At 38.3% G+C, this 20,343-nt stretch overlaps 6 protein-coding genes across 6 annotated transcripts; 5 read left to right on the forward strand and 1 right to left on the reverse strand.

Annotated features, from left to right (window-relative positions):
- Positions 1–259: 259 nt before the first annotated feature.
- On the forward strand, positions 260–1,806 carry PHYBLDRAFT_136959 (hypothetical protein). Its single transcript, XM_018429822.1, has 2 exons — positions 260–312; positions 365–1,806. The coding sequence occupies exon 2, from the start codon at positions 476–478 to the stop codon at positions 1,742–1,744; it is 1,269 nt and encodes a 422-aa protein (XP_018285374.1). The 5' UTR covers positions 260–312; positions 365–475; the 3' UTR covers positions 1,745–1,806.
- A 1,104-nt stretch (positions 1,807–2,910) lies between these two features.
- On the forward strand, positions 2,911–8,705 carry PHYBLDRAFT_63665 (hypothetical protein; the record flags this gene model as incomplete). Its single annotated transcript, XM_018441154.1, has 15 exons — positions 2,911–3,256; positions 3,407–3,582; positions 3,677–3,847; positions 4,015–4,548; positions 4,581–5,231; positions 5,313–5,664; positions 5,721–5,925; positions 6,614–6,623; positions 6,867–6,917; positions 7,114–7,136; positions 7,272–7,346; positions 7,826–7,940; positions 8,036–8,095; positions 8,490–8,524; positions 8,576–8,705. 15 exons carry the CDS (start codon positions 2,911–2,913, stop codon positions 8,703–8,705), a joined length of 2,934 nt encoding a protein of 977 aa, XP_018285375.1.
- A 778-nt stretch (positions 8,706–9,483) lies between these two features.
- PHYBLDRAFT_174376 (hypothetical protein) lies at positions 9,484–11,125 on the forward strand (the record flags this gene model as incomplete). Its single annotated transcript, XM_018437240.1, has 5 exons — positions 9,484–9,523; positions 9,708–9,999; positions 10,215–10,257; positions 10,581–10,617; positions 11,031–11,125. The coding sequence occupies 5 exons, from the start codon at positions 9,484–9,486 to the stop codon at positions 11,123–11,125; spliced, it is 507 nt and encodes a 168-aa protein (XP_018285376.1).
- Positions 11,126–11,845: 720 nt separating this feature from the next.
- PHYBLDRAFT_151590 (hypothetical protein) lies at positions 11,846–12,589 on the forward strand (the record flags this gene model as incomplete). Its single annotated transcript, XM_018432709.1, has 1 exon — positions 11,846–12,589. One exon carries the CDS (start codon positions 11,846–11,848, stop codon positions 12,587–12,589), a length of 744 nt encoding a protein of 247 aa, XP_018285377.1.
- Positions 12,590–13,214: 625 nt separating this feature from the next.
- On the reverse strand, positions 13,215–15,311 carry PHYBLDRAFT_128198 (hypothetical protein). Its single transcript, XM_018429209.1, has 8 exons — positions 15,216–15,311; positions 14,789–15,153; positions 14,502–14,617; positions 14,337–14,444; positions 14,066–14,255; positions 13,876–13,961; positions 13,576–13,700; positions 13,215–13,480 (listed from the first exon to the last, which is right to left on the reverse strand). Exons 1-8 carry the CDS (start codon positions 15,303–15,305, stop codon positions 13,238–13,240), a joined length of 1,323 nt encoding a protein of 440 aa, XP_018285378.1. The 5' UTR covers positions 15,306–15,311; the 3' UTR covers positions 13,215–13,237.
- A 1,638-nt stretch (positions 15,312–16,949) lies between these two features.
- PHYBLDRAFT_118577 (hypothetical protein) lies at positions 16,950–17,386 on the forward strand (the record flags this gene model as incomplete). The annotated part of the gene is made up of 2 exons (XM_018428643.1): positions 16,950–17,148; positions 17,202–17,386. 2 exons carry the CDS (start codon positions 16,950–16,952, stop codon positions 17,384–17,386), a joined length of 384 nt encoding a protein of 127 aa, XP_018285379.1.
- Positions 17,387–20,343: the final 2,957 nt, after the last annotated feature.

The following is a 20,343-nucleotide window of genomic DNA, read 5'->3' on the forward strand; positions in this document are numbered from 1 at the left end:
ACAAGTGATGCATTGCGGGAAATGTGTGATGTCCTTCCTCAGATGGATGAGTGTGTTTTGAATGACTATCTGAAAAAAGCGGGAGGAGATTCAGTTTTGGGCATTAGTTTGGCTGTGGGTCAGTTTAAACAGCATCTGGTTAGGTCCTTGCCTTTTGGTCAAGGTTGAAAAAAAAAAAAGAAAAAAATGTTACTTAAATAAATCAAAATGGAAAGTGACAACCTCCTACTCTTTCTTCCCCTGTCCTTCTTTATGTCAGATAATCCACAACTAACACCCTATCTTTCCTTTGTCGTATTCACCATTACTCTTGTAAGATATACTCACTTGTGCTTTAGTCAAACTGACTAGCATATATTTACAGGGTGCCTTTCAATATGGTTATCACAATGGCGAGCTGAACACTCCTCAACAAGTCATTTCAAAATGTGATTCTGATGACATAACCCTTCCTCGACTACCAATCTGCATACCGATGCCCGACAGCCAATACTCACTTGTAGTAGCAATGCTCACTGCTGGTGGCCTAATCGGTGCCCTTTCTGCCTCTTATTTTAGTGACCGGTATGGTCGCCGCCAGACACTATTTGGCACGAATGTTTTATTGGGTCTGGGATCCTTGATGATGTCCCTGGCTGTCACTCCTGGTAGTTTGATGGTCGGTAGATTTGTAGCTGGTCTTGGTAGTGGTGTAGTTACAGTGGTAGTTCCGGCCTATATTGCTGAATGTGTGCCTAAAGCCAGCCGCGGGTTCTTTGGCACATTAAATCAACTTGCTATCGTGCTTGGAATTCTGGTAGCGCAGGCTGTCAGTATGATCTGGTCTACCCCTAGCACATGGCGCTTTATCTTGCTTGTCGGATTTATTTTGGCTGTACTTCAGTTCTGTCTCCTACCCTGGTGTGTAGAGTCTCCACGACTGTTGTTTTCCAAGCCTAATGGATGGAATCGAGCAAAAGCCGCCCTTGTGCGTCTTCGTGGGGTGCCTGATGAAACAATTGAGGAAGAAATCAAAACATGGCGTAAGGAACAAGCACAAGAAGAGGATTCTCTCGTTAGTCCAGCACAGCCTGTTACTGTGTATCGTTTTATTACTCTTGCTCGTTACCGCTACCCTCTATTTCTTTTGCTATTGATTCAATTATCTCAACAGCTGTCTGGTATCAATGCAGTCATTTTTTATTCTACCTCTATCATGTCTACTGTTTTCCCAGAGTCATCTGACAAAATCACCCTCTTTATTTCTGTCGTTAATCTGGCTATGACACTTGTATCAGCCTATCTTATGGACCGTGCCGGACGCCGGACTCTGTTTCTGACCTCGTGTGGTCTTATGTCTTCCATGAGCCTTCTTTTAGGCTGGAGTATCGAAACAGGCCATGAAATCACATCTGCATGCGCCATCATTGGCTTTGTGGCTGCCTTTGCTATCGGCCTAGGTGCCATTCCGTTTCTCATGATTCCAGAAATTGTCGAGGCGCCAGCCGTTTCAAGCGCTGCTTCAGTTGCACTTTCAGTTAATATGATCTCCAATTTTGCTATCTCGGCTGGGTTCCTTCAGTGGAGAAGCGTTCTGGGTGAAGGGCAGGTATTTTATCTGTTTGGTGGTATCTTGATTGTACTTGGCTTCATAGCCTACTGTATTTTGCCAGAGACTAAGGGTAGAAGCGCAGAGGAGGTTGTTAGATCACACTGGTCTATCTATGCCCCCGCTTATCAGCCCATTATTGGCCATGAGGCCTAGCTTTCTCTTTCTTTTTTCTTTCTGTTTGATGACAATAAAATAATAATAATTAAAATGGTACTAATTGATCTTTCTGGATATGTTCAAGGAGAGGGGGTATTTGGTAGAAATGCGCCCAAAGTCTATTTCACCCCTTCCTCTCTAGATAGAATTATGTCTTTTTGCTTTGATGAGCAGGATCATGTGTTACTATGATTACCATACTAAAGAGCTCTGGCGTGGTGTTTGTTTAGATATAGCCCATTAGTTTGTAGGAATATTATTGCTTGCATAGATTTGCATGAAATATTGTCATTGATATGACAAGCTGGATACTCTAGCATTGCATAATCTCATCCTGGGATTTGGATTCCACCCCACAGAAAAGTAAAATTAGTCAAATCAACTATCAATAGCTCCATATGAATCTCTTAAAGACCAGGTATGACTCTTATCGGACGATAAACAGATCCTGCACTTCCTGAACCTTGCCTTGTTTAATAGATGATGATAAGCTTACCCCTTTAATGCAACCAGCAGCATTGTCTAGAATAACATCTTTCTTTCTATGTTTCTTTTTGTTCTATTCTTGAAGGCTATCAAACACAATACCTAATGCATGTTTTCTATCAAGCCAGTCTCCACACCCTTGTTTAATTGGCTTGGTCTTATGCACACAGCATATCATGCTCAATTTTTCATTCGAATATCTCATTGCATAGCTATCTACTAAATATAGATAGCAGATAGAAATCAAGACTTTGGGGGTATAAAAATTATTCAATTTAAAAAAAAGCGTTATATTTATATTGAAGAAAGATGCACGTTTTGTAGTTTTCAGGTACAAATTACATTTACTCAAGTCCCTTACAGTATATATTATAATGTGCAACTGAAGATATATGATATAGAAGAAAAGCTTATTTGTACACAATGAATTTGAGTCGGTAGATATTTTGTGTACTGGTACACTCTTTCCGGAAAGTAAGTTCGCCCAGGACGAGGACAAAATTCAGGCCGTACAAAACATAAATTCGTGCTGATGGAAAATCATTTCACTTGGTGATGAAAGCAAAATTCGTTGTTGCACGAAATGTAAATTCGTCTTGGCTGGCAAATCAAATGCCTTGTCAACTTCAGATATAAAAGAACACACCAAAGTTCTTTTTCACTAGAAATCACAGATTATGAACATTCAATTCTTGTTTGAAAAAGGGAAAGGTTCTGTCGTCGACGAGTATGGCAGCCCTGAACCAATTGATTATATTGTTGATGAGGAACAGTTTCGTCTTGAAACATTGAGCTCTCATACACAATATTTATCTCAACTGCCTCTGGAGAGCGAGAAAAGGATAGATACAATGCAGGTAGAAAAGGAGGCAAAGCCTAATGGTGATTTTACTATGAGGGAAACTTCAGTGAAACGAAACTATACACACTATTCTGATCAGGACAAAGTGAGGTTCTTCAAGCTGTTGTCTGAGAGGTGTTTGAGTGCGGCTTCTGCTGCAACGCAGCTTGGGATTCACGTTCGTACAACACAAAAATGAGCTAAACAATATGAAAAGGATCCTGACAGTATCTTTGAGAAACGGAGAAAGACCGGCCGTCCACGTATTCTCCATGACGAACACAAAAAAGCTATTCTCGAGTGAATTGATGAGAATCCTTCCATCGTCTTAGACGAAGTAATGAAGAAGTTAAAGCAAATCTTTACCGAATTAAAAGTATCTAAAACTACTTTGTTTGATTTTGTAAGACAACACTGCAATCTGTCTCTCAAGAAAGCTCGACTTCAACCCAAAGATCGGAAGAGCGAAGAAAAGATTCAAGAGCGGTTGGATTGGATTCGTAAACGAGTAAAAAACAGATATGGATTTTACGAGAAATCGTGTCTTTCTAGATGAATCTGTCTTTTATATTAATTTAAAACGTACTGTGGCATGGTCAAAGAAAGGTACACCGGCAGTTGTTACTGTTACCAAAACACGAGCCACAACAACAACCATTTTAGGCACGATTTCTGCTGAAGGCCTAATTAAATGCAGCCTTAGACTTCCTCAGCCCCCATCGAATAAAAAGAGAAAGAGGGGAGATGGCATTGAGTGTGTGAACAAAGGAACGGTTACAGGACACTATGTTAGCTTTCCGAAAGCCACAATGGATGAATTGAGAAAGAGTTATCAGCGTCACAGCAATCCCCGGCTTTTTTTTTTCTTACCATGAATTTGAAGCGCTATTGCTCCATCCAACTTGTTGACATCAATGGCATTTTTACAGAAAGTAATTAGGCGCAATGTAGCAATGCAAAGGCTGTACCGGGTGCCAGATCGTTTTTTCACCTTAGCTTCGCCAAAGCCAATGCTAGTTGTGAATTCCAAATAGGGCTTTTCGCTAATAACGGCATCTGGCCGAGCCTTGCCTTTTTCTATTGGCACCGAATTTGTCTAACGCAAATGTACGAGCTTGTCAGGGTCGCCCACAAGACAGGACAGAACAGGGTCATAGAATGTGCTCCAGAGCTCAGTTTCAGTGATTGCATCGTGATTGTTAGAGGGAGTATTGGGCAACTTCTGCAGTCTAAGAAAAAGCAAAAGGTGTTGTCAACCACAATTCCCAATGATGCTCAATGGTGCTTAGACCATGCTGACCACCTCTCCTTCAAGAGCTTTATCGAGACTTTTGACTTTTTGGATAGACATCGAGCTCAACAACGATATACCAGCATCGTCTCCAAGTATTTCAACTCCAATTCTGAACGAGACATGACGATTAATGCCAACTACAAAACATGGACAAATTCTGCTGATTACTTGCAGTTTTGGGTGGAAAAAAGGTTTCAAGCAGCATTATGAAGGCAGACCTAGCAGGTGCTGAATTGATTGAATCTGCCTTAAATCGTCGCTTGGCGATCTCCTCATGCTCAGCAAATGAAAATATTCATCCAACTATGATGGAAACCAATTCTGTTCATCAAACAAAGGCAACTGCCTTGGCGGACTCTGATGAAGCAGTAATCATCACTCATGACGCCCAAGACGATAGCAATACCAATGCAATCAAGCTGGTTATCAACGATGACGTGATTACCCTCCATGAAAATACTGGCAGCTGCAAGTCTGGTAGCCCATTGACGTTCAAGAGCACCAATGTTACCCAGCTGTTCAGGTCTTATCAAGTCATCATCCGCGGAATAATCCTTAAACATCAAACTCTTCCCATTGAATCATATATTCACGAATTGGCTGCCCACACACACACGCTTATCCTTTGCAAGAACCAGCATAGCCCTATTGCCGAGAGAGTCTTCTCAAAGTCCCTGTTGATTGCCCTGACTACTAATCTGGTATCCGAGCTTGTTGACTTCGATCTACCGTTCCCCGAAGAAGACCTGTTTACCCTGACTACTACCCTCTTCAGCCTTGCCCTTGGAACAACAACCCGGGAGCAGATCATGCTTGATCTTTACATTATGTCATCGAAAATAGAATATAGACCCAAGAGGATCGTACGAAGTGTCATCAACCTTTAAGTCGTTTTTGCCTCGGTGTTGTTCTGCACAATGGTTGACCTTTTTTTTAGACTGCAGAAGTTGCCCAATACTCCCTCGAACAACCACGATGCAATCACTGAAACTGAGCTCTGGAGCACATACTATGACCCTGTTCTGTCCTGTCTTGTGGGCGACCCTGACAAGCTCGTACATTTGCGTAAGATAAATTCGGTGCCAATAGAAAAAGGCAAGGCTCGGCCAGATGCTGTTATTAGTGAAAAGCCCTATTTGGAATTCACAACTAGCATTGGTTTTGGCGAAGCTAAGGTGAAAAAACGATCTGGCACCCGGTACAGCCTTTGCATTGCTACATTGCGCCTAATTACTTTCTGTAAAAATGCCATTGATGTCAACAAGTTGGATGGAGCAATAGCGCTTCAAATTCATGGTAAGGAAAAAAAAGCCGGGGATTGCTGTGACGCTGATAACTCTTTCTCGTTCCAGGTATGCACACCACGTTTTTCTTAATGCGATCTGTGGCCACTGGTTTGTACACATTTGTTGAAATTGCCCACCTACAATTTGCTGACAGCGTAGAAAAATTGCCTTCCTTTTGTACCCTGATGAATGTCAAAAAGCTACTGGCTGTCAACAATGTCTTTTGGCGCTACTGCAAGGAATCCGCCCAGCCAAAGAAAATCGAAGCCAGGTATGCGAAAACCTTGAAAACCTTGAAAGAACTGACTGATGAAAAGCAAGACAGTTCCCGTAGCTGCGTCTTGCTTTATGAATAATGAATACGCCTATATCAGTATCCCTTTCGACATACCCCTCCCACGTATTTAATGACTTTTTTTCTTATTTCCTTTAAAAATAAATTGGATACTGTAAACAAAGAAATACACTCAGCCTGCCACTAAAGTTCCAGATGTCTTGAAAGATCCTTTCTCAATATGTTATTGTAGAAACAAGAGAATGGCTTAGATAATAGAGTTTTATGAGCTATAAATACTCTTGATATAATCCTCTTTGCGGATACTTTAAAGAAAAGTCATTAAAACTTTGTAGTACACAGGAAGAGCACAATAAATATTTTGTAAAGTACTTTATATTTTTAACATATAATAAATTTTCTTGATAAACCAAAAAGAAAGAAATAAGAAATTGTCATGAATATACATATAATTTAAAAACTCAACTCGTAATCTAGAGTGAGCACAAAAATATAATAGTTTATAGTGATATTTGTAACTTTAGAATGCATACCATTATATATATATATATATTTAAAGAATTTTCTAAATAATAGGCTTGGTTACTGATGAGCTCTTTAGATAAATAGAATAAAAACAAAATATTATTCATTTACTGTCTATTTATTATTTAATCATCTAATAGGTAATTCCAGTGAGAGAGTAAAGCAGAGGATCTTTCTCTATTTCTCCACGAGTTTTCTGGTTAATTTAGAAAACTTATGCGTTGCAGTCAATCGAGCCCTTCCAAAGTTTGGATTCGTGCACCAAACTTATAGATGAGGAGCATTGTATACTTCAAATCCAGTTTTTAGTTTTTTTTTTAAAAAAAATCAATGGGTACTTGGATACCATGCTCATCCATAATAAAGGAATAAATCTTTGTATTTTGTAATAGTCCCTTGGAGCAGACACATATATACACACGAAATATTTACTAGAAATCTTGGTAATTTGTCTTTATAATTAGATAGATACGAGTAAATTTGGAACCCGTACATAGCCTTTTTTTTAAAATAATAATAATAATAATCGATGAAGTGGTCAATAAGGCATCTTCTGGGAAAAGGATTACTGGTGAATACTTAAGAAAAAGATAAGTACCGCGCGCGCGCGCGTGTGTGTGTGTGCGATATTTATAATAGGCTTGTTATGAGAAGCTTGTAAGGTATTACTAGCAAAGTTAGAGGATAATACACGTGTATTTTATAATACGATTCTTGCTACACCAAGCGATGAACATACAAGAAGGCTTAGATGAGAGTAATTGTGATTGAGCTTACACCCATAATGAGCTATAAAGCTTTCGGATAGATTTCCGGGCAGCTCTCAGACGTGTACCTGAAAGCTTGGTAATCAGTTTGTGTATGTCAAATATGTAAGCGAAATGTTCCAAAAGCTGTAACAAGCAAAAAAAAAGCCATCTTTTACATTGTTTCCAAGTAACTTTAGCTTTGATCTGATTTATCCCACAATACAGCAAGATACTATCCAGCTGTCGATAAATGTAATCGTTTAGATACATAGTTTCTATACCCACTCGAGAACTGATCATGTAATATTAATTAAGAGTTAAAGGACTACAAACAAACAAGGTAAAATGTTCTCGTGCGGAATTAGCTAATTAATTATTCCCATACAAAGTTCAATTATTCTTCTGAGGTTTTGTAAGCAAATATATGCACAGAGCTACCCAATATCTTGAGATATTTATGTATGAATAGTATTAAACTATATGACTGATACAAATGCTTAGAATTAATATATATATATAGTTTGAGAGTAGTTTAAGAAGATGTTCCAGATAGCTTCTATAGATCGTAAGAAAATAACTACATTTATTATTCTATACCTTAGTCCATCACTTGAAGGCTTTGCTTCGTATGACAGTGAGCACCATAAATCAATTTTATCTGAGGAGACAGAATCTCATCTCATTATTCTTATGTTTTTTTTTGTACTATTTCGAAATGTAAGACGGCTTTATTGGTACAAATCTTTGTCTAAGCCAAAAAAAAATATGTTCTTTAAAAAAAGTGGCCCTAAAAAATGGAATATAATATTTAGAATCTTCAAATGTGGTGCTTTATTTTGATTGATATCAATATCAGCTGTGAGAAATATATAGTGAGAGCAAAATAATTTGAAAATCAAAACAACAACAGCATATATCTTTCAAATTTTTGGCACTGCTTTAAGATTCTAGGTTAATTAAGCCTCACATGTGCATGGTCTTTAGCAGGATTTGCATGCTTTATATTTTGAACTCAACTATGGCTTTTTAGTAGAAATATCTTAATACGTTTGTAATATATGACGAATCGTTCTCATTTTTAGTGTTTTAATGTCTGTGGATTTGAACAAGGATATCTTTTTCAACAGTTGAAAGTTTGATGTAACTATGATGAGTTCTTTCTACTTTATTGCTTAGATGACCTAAGATGCTCTTCAGCGTACTCAGTAAAATCTTTCGGATTAAATAACAATACTACAAGCTTCAAACACATTATGAACCTTAAAGATTATGTCAGCCATAAATCAAAACATAGACTTCAAGTTAAAAAATAAATGAGAATACCGAACACAATTTATGGAAATAACTTATAGGCTTATGGTAGATGGAGGGGGTTCGTTGCGTCCTAGTTTCTTTTACTTTTTATTAAACGAGGAACATGACACTGTGTTCACCTTCCAAGGTGGCGCCAGCTGTAATACTGGCTCGTATACAACCTTATGAAAGAATTGTTAGCATATCAAGCGATTTAACTACTGGCCTTCCCAAAGTCCTTATTTCAACCCAATCAAACATTTATAAAAGGCCGTAAAAGATCGAGTTGCAAAGTAAAAACACATATATTAACAATTAGCAATCTTACGGGGACGACATTTCTATCTAACCAGACTAATCAATTGTGACTACATGTCGGGGCTGGTGTATTTCTCTAATCCATTAGGGGTAAATGGTGTGTCCTGAAAAAACCACAATATATTCATTGTATACATTAGCTTTACTACTCTGTGTTTATACATCTCTTTACAGGCACATAACTCTTATTATTTTAAGAGCCACAGTCTGTATTTAGGCAACTTAATAATAAAATACTATCTCATACGAAACATAAATCGTGTATATTCAACTAGTAGCCCTGACTCTAGACTTGGCAACAAAGGAATAATAATTAGCCGCATATGTACTATACCAATAGCCAGTTATCCAAAGGATTATAAGGAGTTGTTGTCAATAGATTGTGATGCAATCTTCTTTAATACCTTACTATTTACTTACCTGCTCACTCGTATCATGTCTTTGTCTTTCTTTCACCTACTTACATTCCCAGAGCTCGACATCACCAGCTGGTAACCAATCCTCATCCACTTCTTTTTTTTGAAAAACACAAAAAAAATCTTTATACGAATATTCTGTATCCTTAAGAGCCAGATAGAGTTATTCGATGGCGGGAAAAAGGTCAGGATTTTTAGTCTGGTAGAGTAAAAATGTCGCCCCCCACCAGGAAATGTCTTCCAGGCTATCGAGGCTGTCGCGCCAGGCTGTCCGTAAGGTTCTCCAAAAACAGCCCAGTCATTTGCAACCTGGTGTCGTAACCAGAAGTTGAATTTCTTACTTGCAAAAGAAAGGAAACCCCAGAGTCAACAGAGAGCTATATGTCTTGGAAGACATATATTATGGTAAATTAAGATGCGACAGAATTAAAATGCTCTCTAACGTATTTGATTGTAGACGGCCTTGTCAATTCAATTTGCACTCCCTTACCAAAATACCAAGAATCGTTGAAAACCATCAAGAAGAATGGATATGAAATCCTAGGCTATGCTCGAAAATCACCAACAGGTGAAGACGCTCCTTCTAGAACAAGACTATTGAAGTCCATGGTGTCAAATTTAAAAGAACGATCCTTTGCAACCAAGATATTCGTTTTACCTAGTAGCTGGGCATCTTCAACACTTGCATCGCGTGATTTAAAAGACAATTCACGAGCTATTGTAGACGAGCTACGTGTTGCCGGTAACACGTAAGGCTTGCTTGTCTATCTTAAGTCTGTTCATCATGATTTTTGCTTGGTTACCATTGACTTTGCTGGTATAACAACAAGAAGTGAAGATATTGTTCACTTGGTTGAGGCAAATTCCTCTTTAAAAAGGATTGCAGTTGAAACCTTTGCCCAGTGCAATTAATTGTTTATTTTTGACACTAAGAAAATTAGTTGAAGACAAAAACTTGTTACAGAAATTTGAAATTTGAAAATATTGTATTCAAAGTTCAAAATAAAGTAATAATTGGCAGAATATAGATGATAGGATTTAGGATCATTAAGGATTCGTTCCGTTGAGACCAAGATGGGTTGATTTGGTTCCGTGTTGTAGCAAATTTCAATGTCACCAAAATCTTCAAGCCGATTGATATATATATTAGGTTTTCTTCCGTATAGTCCACATAAAAAGAACATGCGTATTGCTAAATTCTTTGGGATTTTATATCAGTTTGATCAAGGTTTTTCTTTATCTAAAAAAAAACTGTTATATACTCAAGATGTCTACACTCGAGACCCCTTTGTAATTATAGTCAGATTGGATTATAAATTTTCCGTACTAGGTCAGATCAGAACCAGCTATAGAGTATATTGATGATAGTAAGGAGAGCAGTGCGTAAGATATTTCAGAATCGATATCAAAGAGTACGACAACTGCGTACTTAGCAAAGTTATGAATATTCTGCTTAACACCTAGATCTTAATAGAGATCTAAAAGGGAGCTATTTAGTGATGTATAACTGTACTATGCGTAAATCAAAACCAATGACAAGGAAAATCGAAAGTTGTGACTATAAACGAATGATGTTCTGCCTCAATATTTGCTTGAATTAAAGGTGCTCTTCACGCAACCAGACCCATCACCCAAACCATTCCCAAAACAATCTTGGAGTTATATGTTACTCAAGATATTTTTGGAGTACTTGATCTCTAGAATGCCATCATAGTGTGTGCATTTTTTGTATTATTTCTTGTGTTCTTTATTTTGCGATATTTTTATTAAAACATAACAGCAATGAACTACAACTACCTTATTGACATTGTTCTTGGAGAAGAAGTCGAAGAATTTTTACAAGCACTGTCTAATGTTTGCCCTTGTATTTCCTAATCGACAAATGACTTAGAAGAGCAAACAGATTCATTTAAAAGGCAATTCAAGAGAAGTAAAGAAATAAAATAACACGTTAACATAATTAACATTTTTATGAAAAGTAGCTATGTAACTATAGCTGTTTAGTATGCTGTATATGGGACGTTATTTCCCATTTTACGTCTTGTCGAAGGTGTATTTTTACCTTTGACACGTACAAGATTTTTTATCATTTTTTGGAAATTTTATGTTACATAATTACTATATATATCCTGAATCTTTGTGTGAGGTCTGGTTGCGTGAAGAGCACCTTAAGAGTGCCGAATCAAAGCTCTCTTTTAGGAAGGTGGCTTTCACGTTTAGCCTCAATCTGTGTTACGCTTCTAAATAAAATTCAAGCCGTATTTCATTTTTTTTTAGTGATATCTTAACCGCAAAGGCAGAATTGTAACCCCCTCCCTAGAATTGACAGGCTTGTTTGGGGGGTTTTTTTTTTAGGTTCAGCCTCCTCATAAAAAAAATTAAAGGCTGTACCAATATAATATCAGTCAAGTTACACAAGATATTTCAGTATTTCTTTATTGATCTTTTATTGGAGATTAGGATTTAGACATAGTGCACCTTTATTTATTTTCTTTATCTTTTATATTCTTTAAGTAAAACTATACAAGTATAAAAGCATTGATAATCGCTTTTTTCATCTTTTAAATCACCTAGACATATAATACTTCTATTAAAATGCCCAAAAGTACTTTTCTTATTTCCACTCTTGACAAGCCAATGGGCTCTATTATGAGGGCGCTTAACAGTATAACAAAGCAGTCAGAGACACCCATAAAATTCATAACGATTAATAGAATGATTCATCATGATGCGTCCAGAAAGGGTCAAAACCACTGTGGACAGAAAATCCGTACACAAATCCATTCAGCAGCCAAACTTGAAAATGAAGTCGAGTATCCTGTTCAAGTTCAAACAAACCATTGTAATCACGGGATAGATGAAAACCACATGGAAAATATCGGACACTTGATAAATGAATTGTCGGATGGATTCTTGCATGTCATGTATTTCATTGAAGACTACAACCCTGAAAAAGACAGCCCGACTATATTGCTACTTTGCCTCTTAAAGGATCTTCTATCGACCAGTGATCTCAACAAAGATAAAAACACGACCCAGCAAAGACTATTCAAGATACTATTTGGAGTTGTCCCAATGCCCGATAGCCTTGTTCCCAAATGGAAAGTAATCTGCGAGTGGGCACGCTACCTTCGATACACAAATGACTGGAACACTTGGATGCGGTTTGGACTCTCTGCATTTAACAAGGCCTGTATCGTACACAAAAGGTCTTCTCATGTTCATTTAAGATCTACACATCTTGATGGGCAGAACCTAAAGGCAGTTGATAGTGATTATGGAAAAAATATCAATGTAATTCAGCAAGGCATACTAGGGATAGATTTAAATAGTACATGAATTATATTATTTCATTTATTTGGCCTTTTGTTCGCTATATTTCTTATTTGTATCCTTAGATATTACATTATGCAATTATATGCCTTCAAAAACCATTTAAAATTCTTTAATTATGGTGTGTTTGAGCATAAACATCAAAGTTTTGAAATCTTTTCAATTTTACCCCAAGAAAATTCAGATAGTAAAATACACCACAGAAGAAGTAGAGGGCTATAGATTGGGGATATGATTACCATAAACCCAGCACATTCGCATATAATGTTAAGTTGGATATTAATATTATTAAAATTTTTTAATAACCAATCATTAGACTTTAGCTCCTTCCTCTTGCTCCTTTTAAAAATAAGATATTAAAATGACTTGTAACGTTATATATCCTTACTGATTTCTCTTTAATTTCAAATGTTGTTTCTATAGACATTGTCTGCGCAAATAAATACAAGAAAAAATGAGCTGCTCTTATTAAAAAAAAATACACGAGATTAATTTCATATCAAGTGCTATCAATATACCAGGCAATATAGATGCCAGTTTACACATGTATTTGTGTATGTATGTATCCTTGGAAATTTCTTGGTTATTCTAAAATGTATCCAAGTAATATTCTTTCATGTATAGCTATTACTATGATCCTTATTTTTATAATTATTATTTCAATTGGGCTTTTGGTTCTTCGACCTTGTCAACATAGTCTCTATATCTTTTGTACGGAAAAGGTTGGGCACGCTCAATTGAATCCTTTGGGAAAACAAATTCAAGAAATCTCCAAAACAGATAATCGAGTGCCATCACCATACAGAAGATCTTTCCAGCATACAGTCCACAACCGTAATAGCGTCTCAAACGCTCTATCAAAGGAGATGGCTGTGACTGAGATATAGAGTCATAGACCTGTCGTGATATATATATATATATATACATATAGATATATTCAAGCCAGAGATTAAGTGAGCATAAAAGTAAATATCGTGTAGTGCATGATTTACCTTTTCAGTACGTTCTGCAACATTTGACCAGCTGTACATGTCCTTGAGCTCATCGTTGAAACGGCTTGGATCAACTTCTCCAATCTTGATCATTTGAATTGCCTTGGACACAGCAATCATTAGATCTAGATATTTATGCAAGTTCAATACACACAGAGATACACGTGTTTATAGAATACAATATTATAAGCATTACACCCCTCGCAGAAAATATAGACTTTTTATTATTATTGTTTCCAAAAAGAAAAGGAAAGAAAAGAAAAATTCCAGCTAATTTATTATTTAATCGAGTTAAAATACCATCTTCTTCGGGCATCGCATAGTTTATCATATGGCTTGGCAAGACCTCGGGTACTCCTCCAACCTTTGTGCTTACTACCAGAAGCCTTATTTTTTTTGTATAGATATTTATAAAAAAAAATTCAAAATTTTCTTAGTATGTCCAAGAGCCTTGTAAAAAAAAGAAGAAAAAATTATAATAATAGCTTACCCTGCGCATGCTGCTTCTACAATAGCAATGCAAAATGCTTCTGTCAAACTTGTATTGAGGAATATATTGCCCTGAATCAAAATATTTCGAACTTGGTGGTGCTTTACAGGACCTAGCAGCTCTACTCTGTCGTGAAGTAGGTGCTTTTCCCGCATTTGTTCAAGGTCAATTCGTTTTGGTCCATCACCACCTTTGAAGCAATAAAACAATTAATATCTTTATTATTATTATTATTATTACTGTTATTTTTTAAAGTCTTAAATGAACTCACCAATAATGAACCTGACATTGTGATACATTGAACATATCCGTGGAATTACAGCTACCAATAAGTCCATGCCTTTACGATAGACTTGCCTACTAATTACCACAATTGTAACTATATATACATATATGCATTTAGGAACATATCTTATTAAATATGATTATTACTCACTCCAATTGGGATCGGCTGCAGATGGATCAGGTTGAAACTGAGAAGCAACCACTGCATTCGGAATTACAGAGACGTTTCTTGGTGATAAAGCCGCTCTTAGGACAGTATTCTCTTTACTAAGAGAAATAAGTTATATATATATTTATATATATATATATATGTGTGTGTGTGTGTGTGTGTGTGTGTGCGTGTGGGAGTGTATTTTAATGAATATTACTGTTCCGTTATATGCAAACCAATAATTTTGGTGTCGGTTTTGATTTTAATACACCCTTTTTTTGCCTTACCTTGTGTGAGACACACAAATAACATGATCAATATCACTTAACGTGAACTTTAACAGTTTGTTTGTTAATATCGAGCTTGCATCTGCAAATCCAAAAAGGGAATGATCTGTAAAACACGCCTTAAGTCCCATAGTTTTACTATGTAGGATTCCTTCGTGGCAAAGCGATGAAAATGCACCGTGGCCGTGGACAATGTTTATGGATTCTCGGATCAAAATGTTACGAAATAGGGGAAAGAAGCCATATATAGTGGGAAGTGTAGCTTCGTTATGAATAACCAGGGTTGGGACGTAGTACACCTTGAGCCCATTAGTCAGGTATCGTACTCCCGTACGATTACCATATGCATGCGTGATGATGATGACCTTTTGGGAATATGCATGTTAAGTACAATTGTAGAGTCAACTTGGTAAGCTGACATACTGACCTTGTGTCCCCTAAGAATGAGACACTGGGAAAGCAAATAAAGATGACTTTCCACTCCACCCATGTTAGGGTAGAAGAAGTCCGAAACCATACTAAACACATGAGACTCTTGATGACAGTTTGTTAATGCCTACCATATATTGTACAGCATGGAAATGAAGAAGAATAAAAAAGGAAAACGAAGAGAGAGAAAGAGAGAAAGAGAGGTGATGTGACGGCTAGAGTGCCAAACTTGTTTATTCTGTTGTATAAATGTCTGATTGCCAAAGAGCAATGCATCCTGTGAGATGTTTCTGGGTCACAAAGCCTGGTTGACTTAGGATCGATCGAATAGATGTCTAGAGAAGATCTAAGGACAATGCTGGGAATCAATTGCAGGATTACCTTTAACATGTATTCTTCATCATACATTGTCAGATATTTGGATATCATGTCAATCGTATCCTGTCCATCGACTGAAGTTTTCGACAGTATCTTTGAAGACTGGTTGATTTGGACTGCACGATCGTATTCTTGATACATTTCATCAAGCACCTTTTTATCTACCTCAAGGTCAATAGACATTCAATTCAAAATACTTGTGAACAAATTGGAATGTACTTTACAGTTTTCTAGGAGTGCTTCCATCTCTGGTGATTCTCCCAGCACAGAAATATGTTCAAGTTGGATAGCCAACAATACTTGAACAGCTTGTTCACTCAATTTCTTCCATGTTTCCATACTTTTATTATGTATTTAATTTAATATTGTTATTTATTTATTTATTCAGTTTTCAAATACAAAAAGGTAATGAGGCTTTTATTACTATTACTATTATTCACAAAAGTGGTGTGTGCATACCATTGCTTAAATCGTTGTAATGCTGCAGCCAAGGAATCGGACATTAGGAAGATCAATACAAAAAGTGTCAGCTTGCCAGTCACCAAGTATTAAAAGCTGTATAAAAAAGCTCACAATTGCCTCTCCGATACTTGTAAGAGTTAGGCGGCATGCTCTTTTATTTATCTTTTTGGAGCTAAAGAAGTGTAGCTTGTCAGACTATGTATTGCGGATCTTGAAAGCCAACCTTGCTACCTGAACGGGAGTGATATCAACCCCTTATTTACCCAAGACACAAAGACATCTCCCTTTTTTTGTGTTTGGTTACTATTAACATCATCTTCTCCCCTCTTCCTTTCGAACTTCTTCAACATGGATTTTCTGGTCGCAGTCACCCAGAATAACCTCGAAAGAGCCCGAGAATTACTTCAATCAGGTGTAGATGTCAATAGTTCAGTGCTATGGAACGCCAAAGACACTTTTTCGCCTGTCATACCACCAGATATTGTTGCCCAGCCCCACCTTTTACAGCAATTACAGAGTGACCAGGTCTACCAGACAAAACCACTCAATGTTGCTGTTCTCGGAGGGCATCCAGACATGGTTCGTCTATTGCTGAGTGCGGGTGCGGATATCAATAGCAAAGACGAGCGCGGAAGGTACATCAAAAAATCCTTTCTTAATAAGATATAAAAGGAAAATAACAAAATCAAAATAAAGTAAAATAAAATGAAATGAAATGAAATGAAATATGATACACTGCACAATAATACAATAAAAAGAAGTTGCTTATGGTCTCTCCGTCTACAGAACTGCGTTGATATGTGCCATCTATGGACTTGATCTCGATGCAGCAAACATCAATACAACAAACCTACCACTCATTTCTCAGACTCATCCAAGTCATTTGGAGATGATGAAGAGTATCCTCCTACGCCATCCCAATCTTCATGTCTCTACTCTTGATTCACCCCAGTACGAAATTAAAGGCATTACACCCCTTTGCCTGGCCAGTTACCTTGGAAAGGCAGACATCATCCAATTACTGTTGGATGACGGGCGAGTGAATGTCGACGGTGCAGACAGTAAACAAGCCACAGCCCTCATGTATGCCTGTAAGTAATGAAGCATTAATGTATTAATGAGAGACTAAATAAAGGCAGAACAGCACGAGATGGAAATGTGCCAATTGTGAAGATGCTTCTGAGTTATCATGCTTCGCCTGATGCCACTGATAATCACGGCTGGTCTGCTATTCAATACGCCGAACGCAGTCCAGATATTGTACAAGCGTGCGAAGAATCTCTTCGGTGCAGAAGACCTGATGTGGCAGTAAGGAAGATAAATAAATAATCTACAACATTCAAGTTCAAATTTATATTCATATTCATACACTCGATTGTTCCTCAACCAACAGCTACTTCATCCGCCTGCGAGTGCAAAATACCCTATTCATTACACCAAATTATCTGCGCTTATTGCCACTCTTCCTTCATACCCGTCTTCACTTTCGCACATTCAATTCGATGTGATGCGAGATATTGACCTCTTGGACCCCAATGCCCTCCCACTTATACAGATAATCCAAAATGCATTCTTACAGGCCATAAAGACCCATGACCACCTCTCTCTTCAAGCCCTTTTGCTGTGGACACCACCAATCCACAAAGAAGATCGACCCTCCTCGGGCCCATTACTCATAAACCATCACGACCCAAAGACCGGAATGACTTTTCTTCATCACGCAATGCGCACCAAGCCAGTTCCTTCTTTGGATACCCTGGCAATGCTTTATCAGGCTGGTGCCGATATTAACGCCCAGACGTACTACGGAAGAACAGCTCTCCATCACTTGGCACGGTTTGGATTGGATGCTGACGGAAAGACGTGGGGAATACAAAAGGCAGCCAAGCCAGATAACAAGCCTCGAACTGAGGAACTTTCAAGTCAGGCCAAACAGACTCATCGTCTATCTGTTCAAAGCGCATTGTCCTCTCGTTCCGATAATTCTGATCAATCCCGAGACCCGGATGGAAGATCGGAAAAGATTGTAGCTACTGCGACATTACCGCAGCATCTTGCTCTTTGTGCTTCTCTCCTCATTCGCTTGGGTGCTTTGGTGACAATTGCAGATGTAAATGGAAATACCGCTCTTCACTTCGCAACAGAATTCGGCGGTGTTCCTGAAGTTCTCAAAGTGCTGGTTCTAGAAGGTCATGCCGATTTCAGCGTGAAGAACAAAAAAGGGTTTACTCCTTTGGATTTGTGTAAAACAGAAGATATCAAGAGACAACTTCAGATATTAGAGCAGGAACGTAAAAAGTCTCTAAAAACTACCTCGACTACCTCAATTGGTGGAAGCATTCGCCCACTTGAGACAGCCAGCGACCGTTCTTCTCTTCATCGATCCCCTTCCCGGTCGACTCTTCAATCTGTTCAAGAAGCTTGGCCGGTCTCATCTTTCCTTGGCTCCTGCTCAGCTTCTGAGGTTGCTAGCCCCGCCAAGATTTCAGAAGTAGATGACGAATTTGACAAGATTCTCCACACATTCTTTCGTTACCAGACTACCTTTACTGATTCAATTGAACGTGCCTTGGCTTACATCACTGATACTATTTTGGGCGCATGGCAGAGTCCACAAGAGAACCACGCATCGGCGAACGAAGTAGAGAAAACGACTGTTAGACTGCGGTTTGAGCTGCGCGAAGCTCATGAAATGTTTGAAAGAACAGACGAAAGGGCAGAACGAATCATGCTTCACTACAGAGAAACCTTGGAAGCTATTGAACAAACACACCAAGTAGACTGGGACATATCTGAGCAACAGCACGACAAGATTGAGAAACTCTTTGATGTATTTGATAGAATTGACCGGCGATTCTATCAACTAGAGCTAGACCACGATGCGCTAATTAGCCACATAGAGCAGCTGCGCAAGGCACTTGTAAGGCACAGACCCCAACACACCATTGGCCCAATTCAAGATATTTCCGCAAATGGTCTTCAAACACTCAAAATAATCGAAAGTATTCCAATGGATCCAACAATATTCATGAGAGAAGACAGAAGTCGACTATGCAGTGATGTATCAGGCATGGTGAGATCCCTTATGGAGGCTATTCACCGAGATCCAGGAGATCACACCCAAATTAGTCAAGAAATTGATAAACGCTGGAAGGAAGTCGAAAGGATCCTTAGTTTGCCTGGAAATATCTCTCCTCCAGCCCTTACTAAATCTCACGGAGAACGACAGCGCGTAGTGCGAGTGTATGGAAACCAAAATCACACCTCTTTAAATCATCTCGAATTGACATTTGATATCTTGGCGTCCAATTTGCACGAAATCCAAAAGGATATGGATGCTCTTAATGCGCAACAAGAAGCAATGGTGATCAGCAAACAGCGCATGTATGACCGATGCTTAGAGTTGGAACATGCTATACTTAATACCCCCCGTAATTCAGATCCCAGTAATAAACAAACTAAAGAAGTACTCCAGGCGGAATTGGATCAAGTACTTGCTTGCACACAGGCTCTATTCGACCAGCAGCAAATAATGAATAGTGAAGGACGTCAGTTGAAAGCCGAAAAGATCCAACTAAAATCTGAATTCGAAGCGGTCCAGGCAGATCTACGCAAGGTCAGGCCTCCTATTCTTCTTCAGGGTCTTTTGGAGCGTCTTGAGACCGATGAGGGTGTACCTGTACAGATAGAGAAAGACTGGAAAGAGGATAGTGCCCTGATAAAAGTAGCCGAGACAAAGGAGGAAGATGAAATTGAGGAGTCAGGGATAATCAAGTTGGATACCATTCAGTCGGTTCAGGCGGCTCAATGTTTAATGACTCGCTTAGATGCCAGTCTCTATTGCCTCAAGATTGTTGCCAGCCACCATTTGAGTAAGTCACGTCAACGTTTGGTGGAAGTACAGGCTACTTTGGGACAAGCAAGTGCAGAGTTAGAAACAAACAGAACCCAAATGAGAGCTTTGTATGATGATGCTGCCGATGTAGCTCGACAAGTGTTTGCTTTGAAAACAGAACTTGAAACCATTGTACAGCATAGAAAGGATGAGATTATCAAGGTGTGGGAAGTTGTAGATGAAGTTTCTGAAGGTATCGACGCCTCACTTCACCAGCCAAATCGCCTTCCGCCTCAACAAAAACAGGACACCAAAGAGAGAGTTGAAGAGCAGGACAGACATCAGTGGATTATTCGAGAGTTAGAACAGCTGCAACATGTACACCAGGACCTTCAAGACACTATGGCGGACTTGAGCCGTGAACAGGCCGAGATTGGACAGGCATTAAGAC

Source organism: Phycomyces blakesleeanus, assembly GCF_001638985.1.
Source record: "Phycomyces blakesleeanus NRRL 1555(-) unplaced genomic scaffold PHYBLscaffold_30, whole genome shotgun sequence".
Lineage (NCBI taxonomy): Eukaryota > Fungi > Mucoromycota > Mucoromycetes > Mucorales > Phycomycetaceae > Phycomyces > Phycomyces blakesleeanus.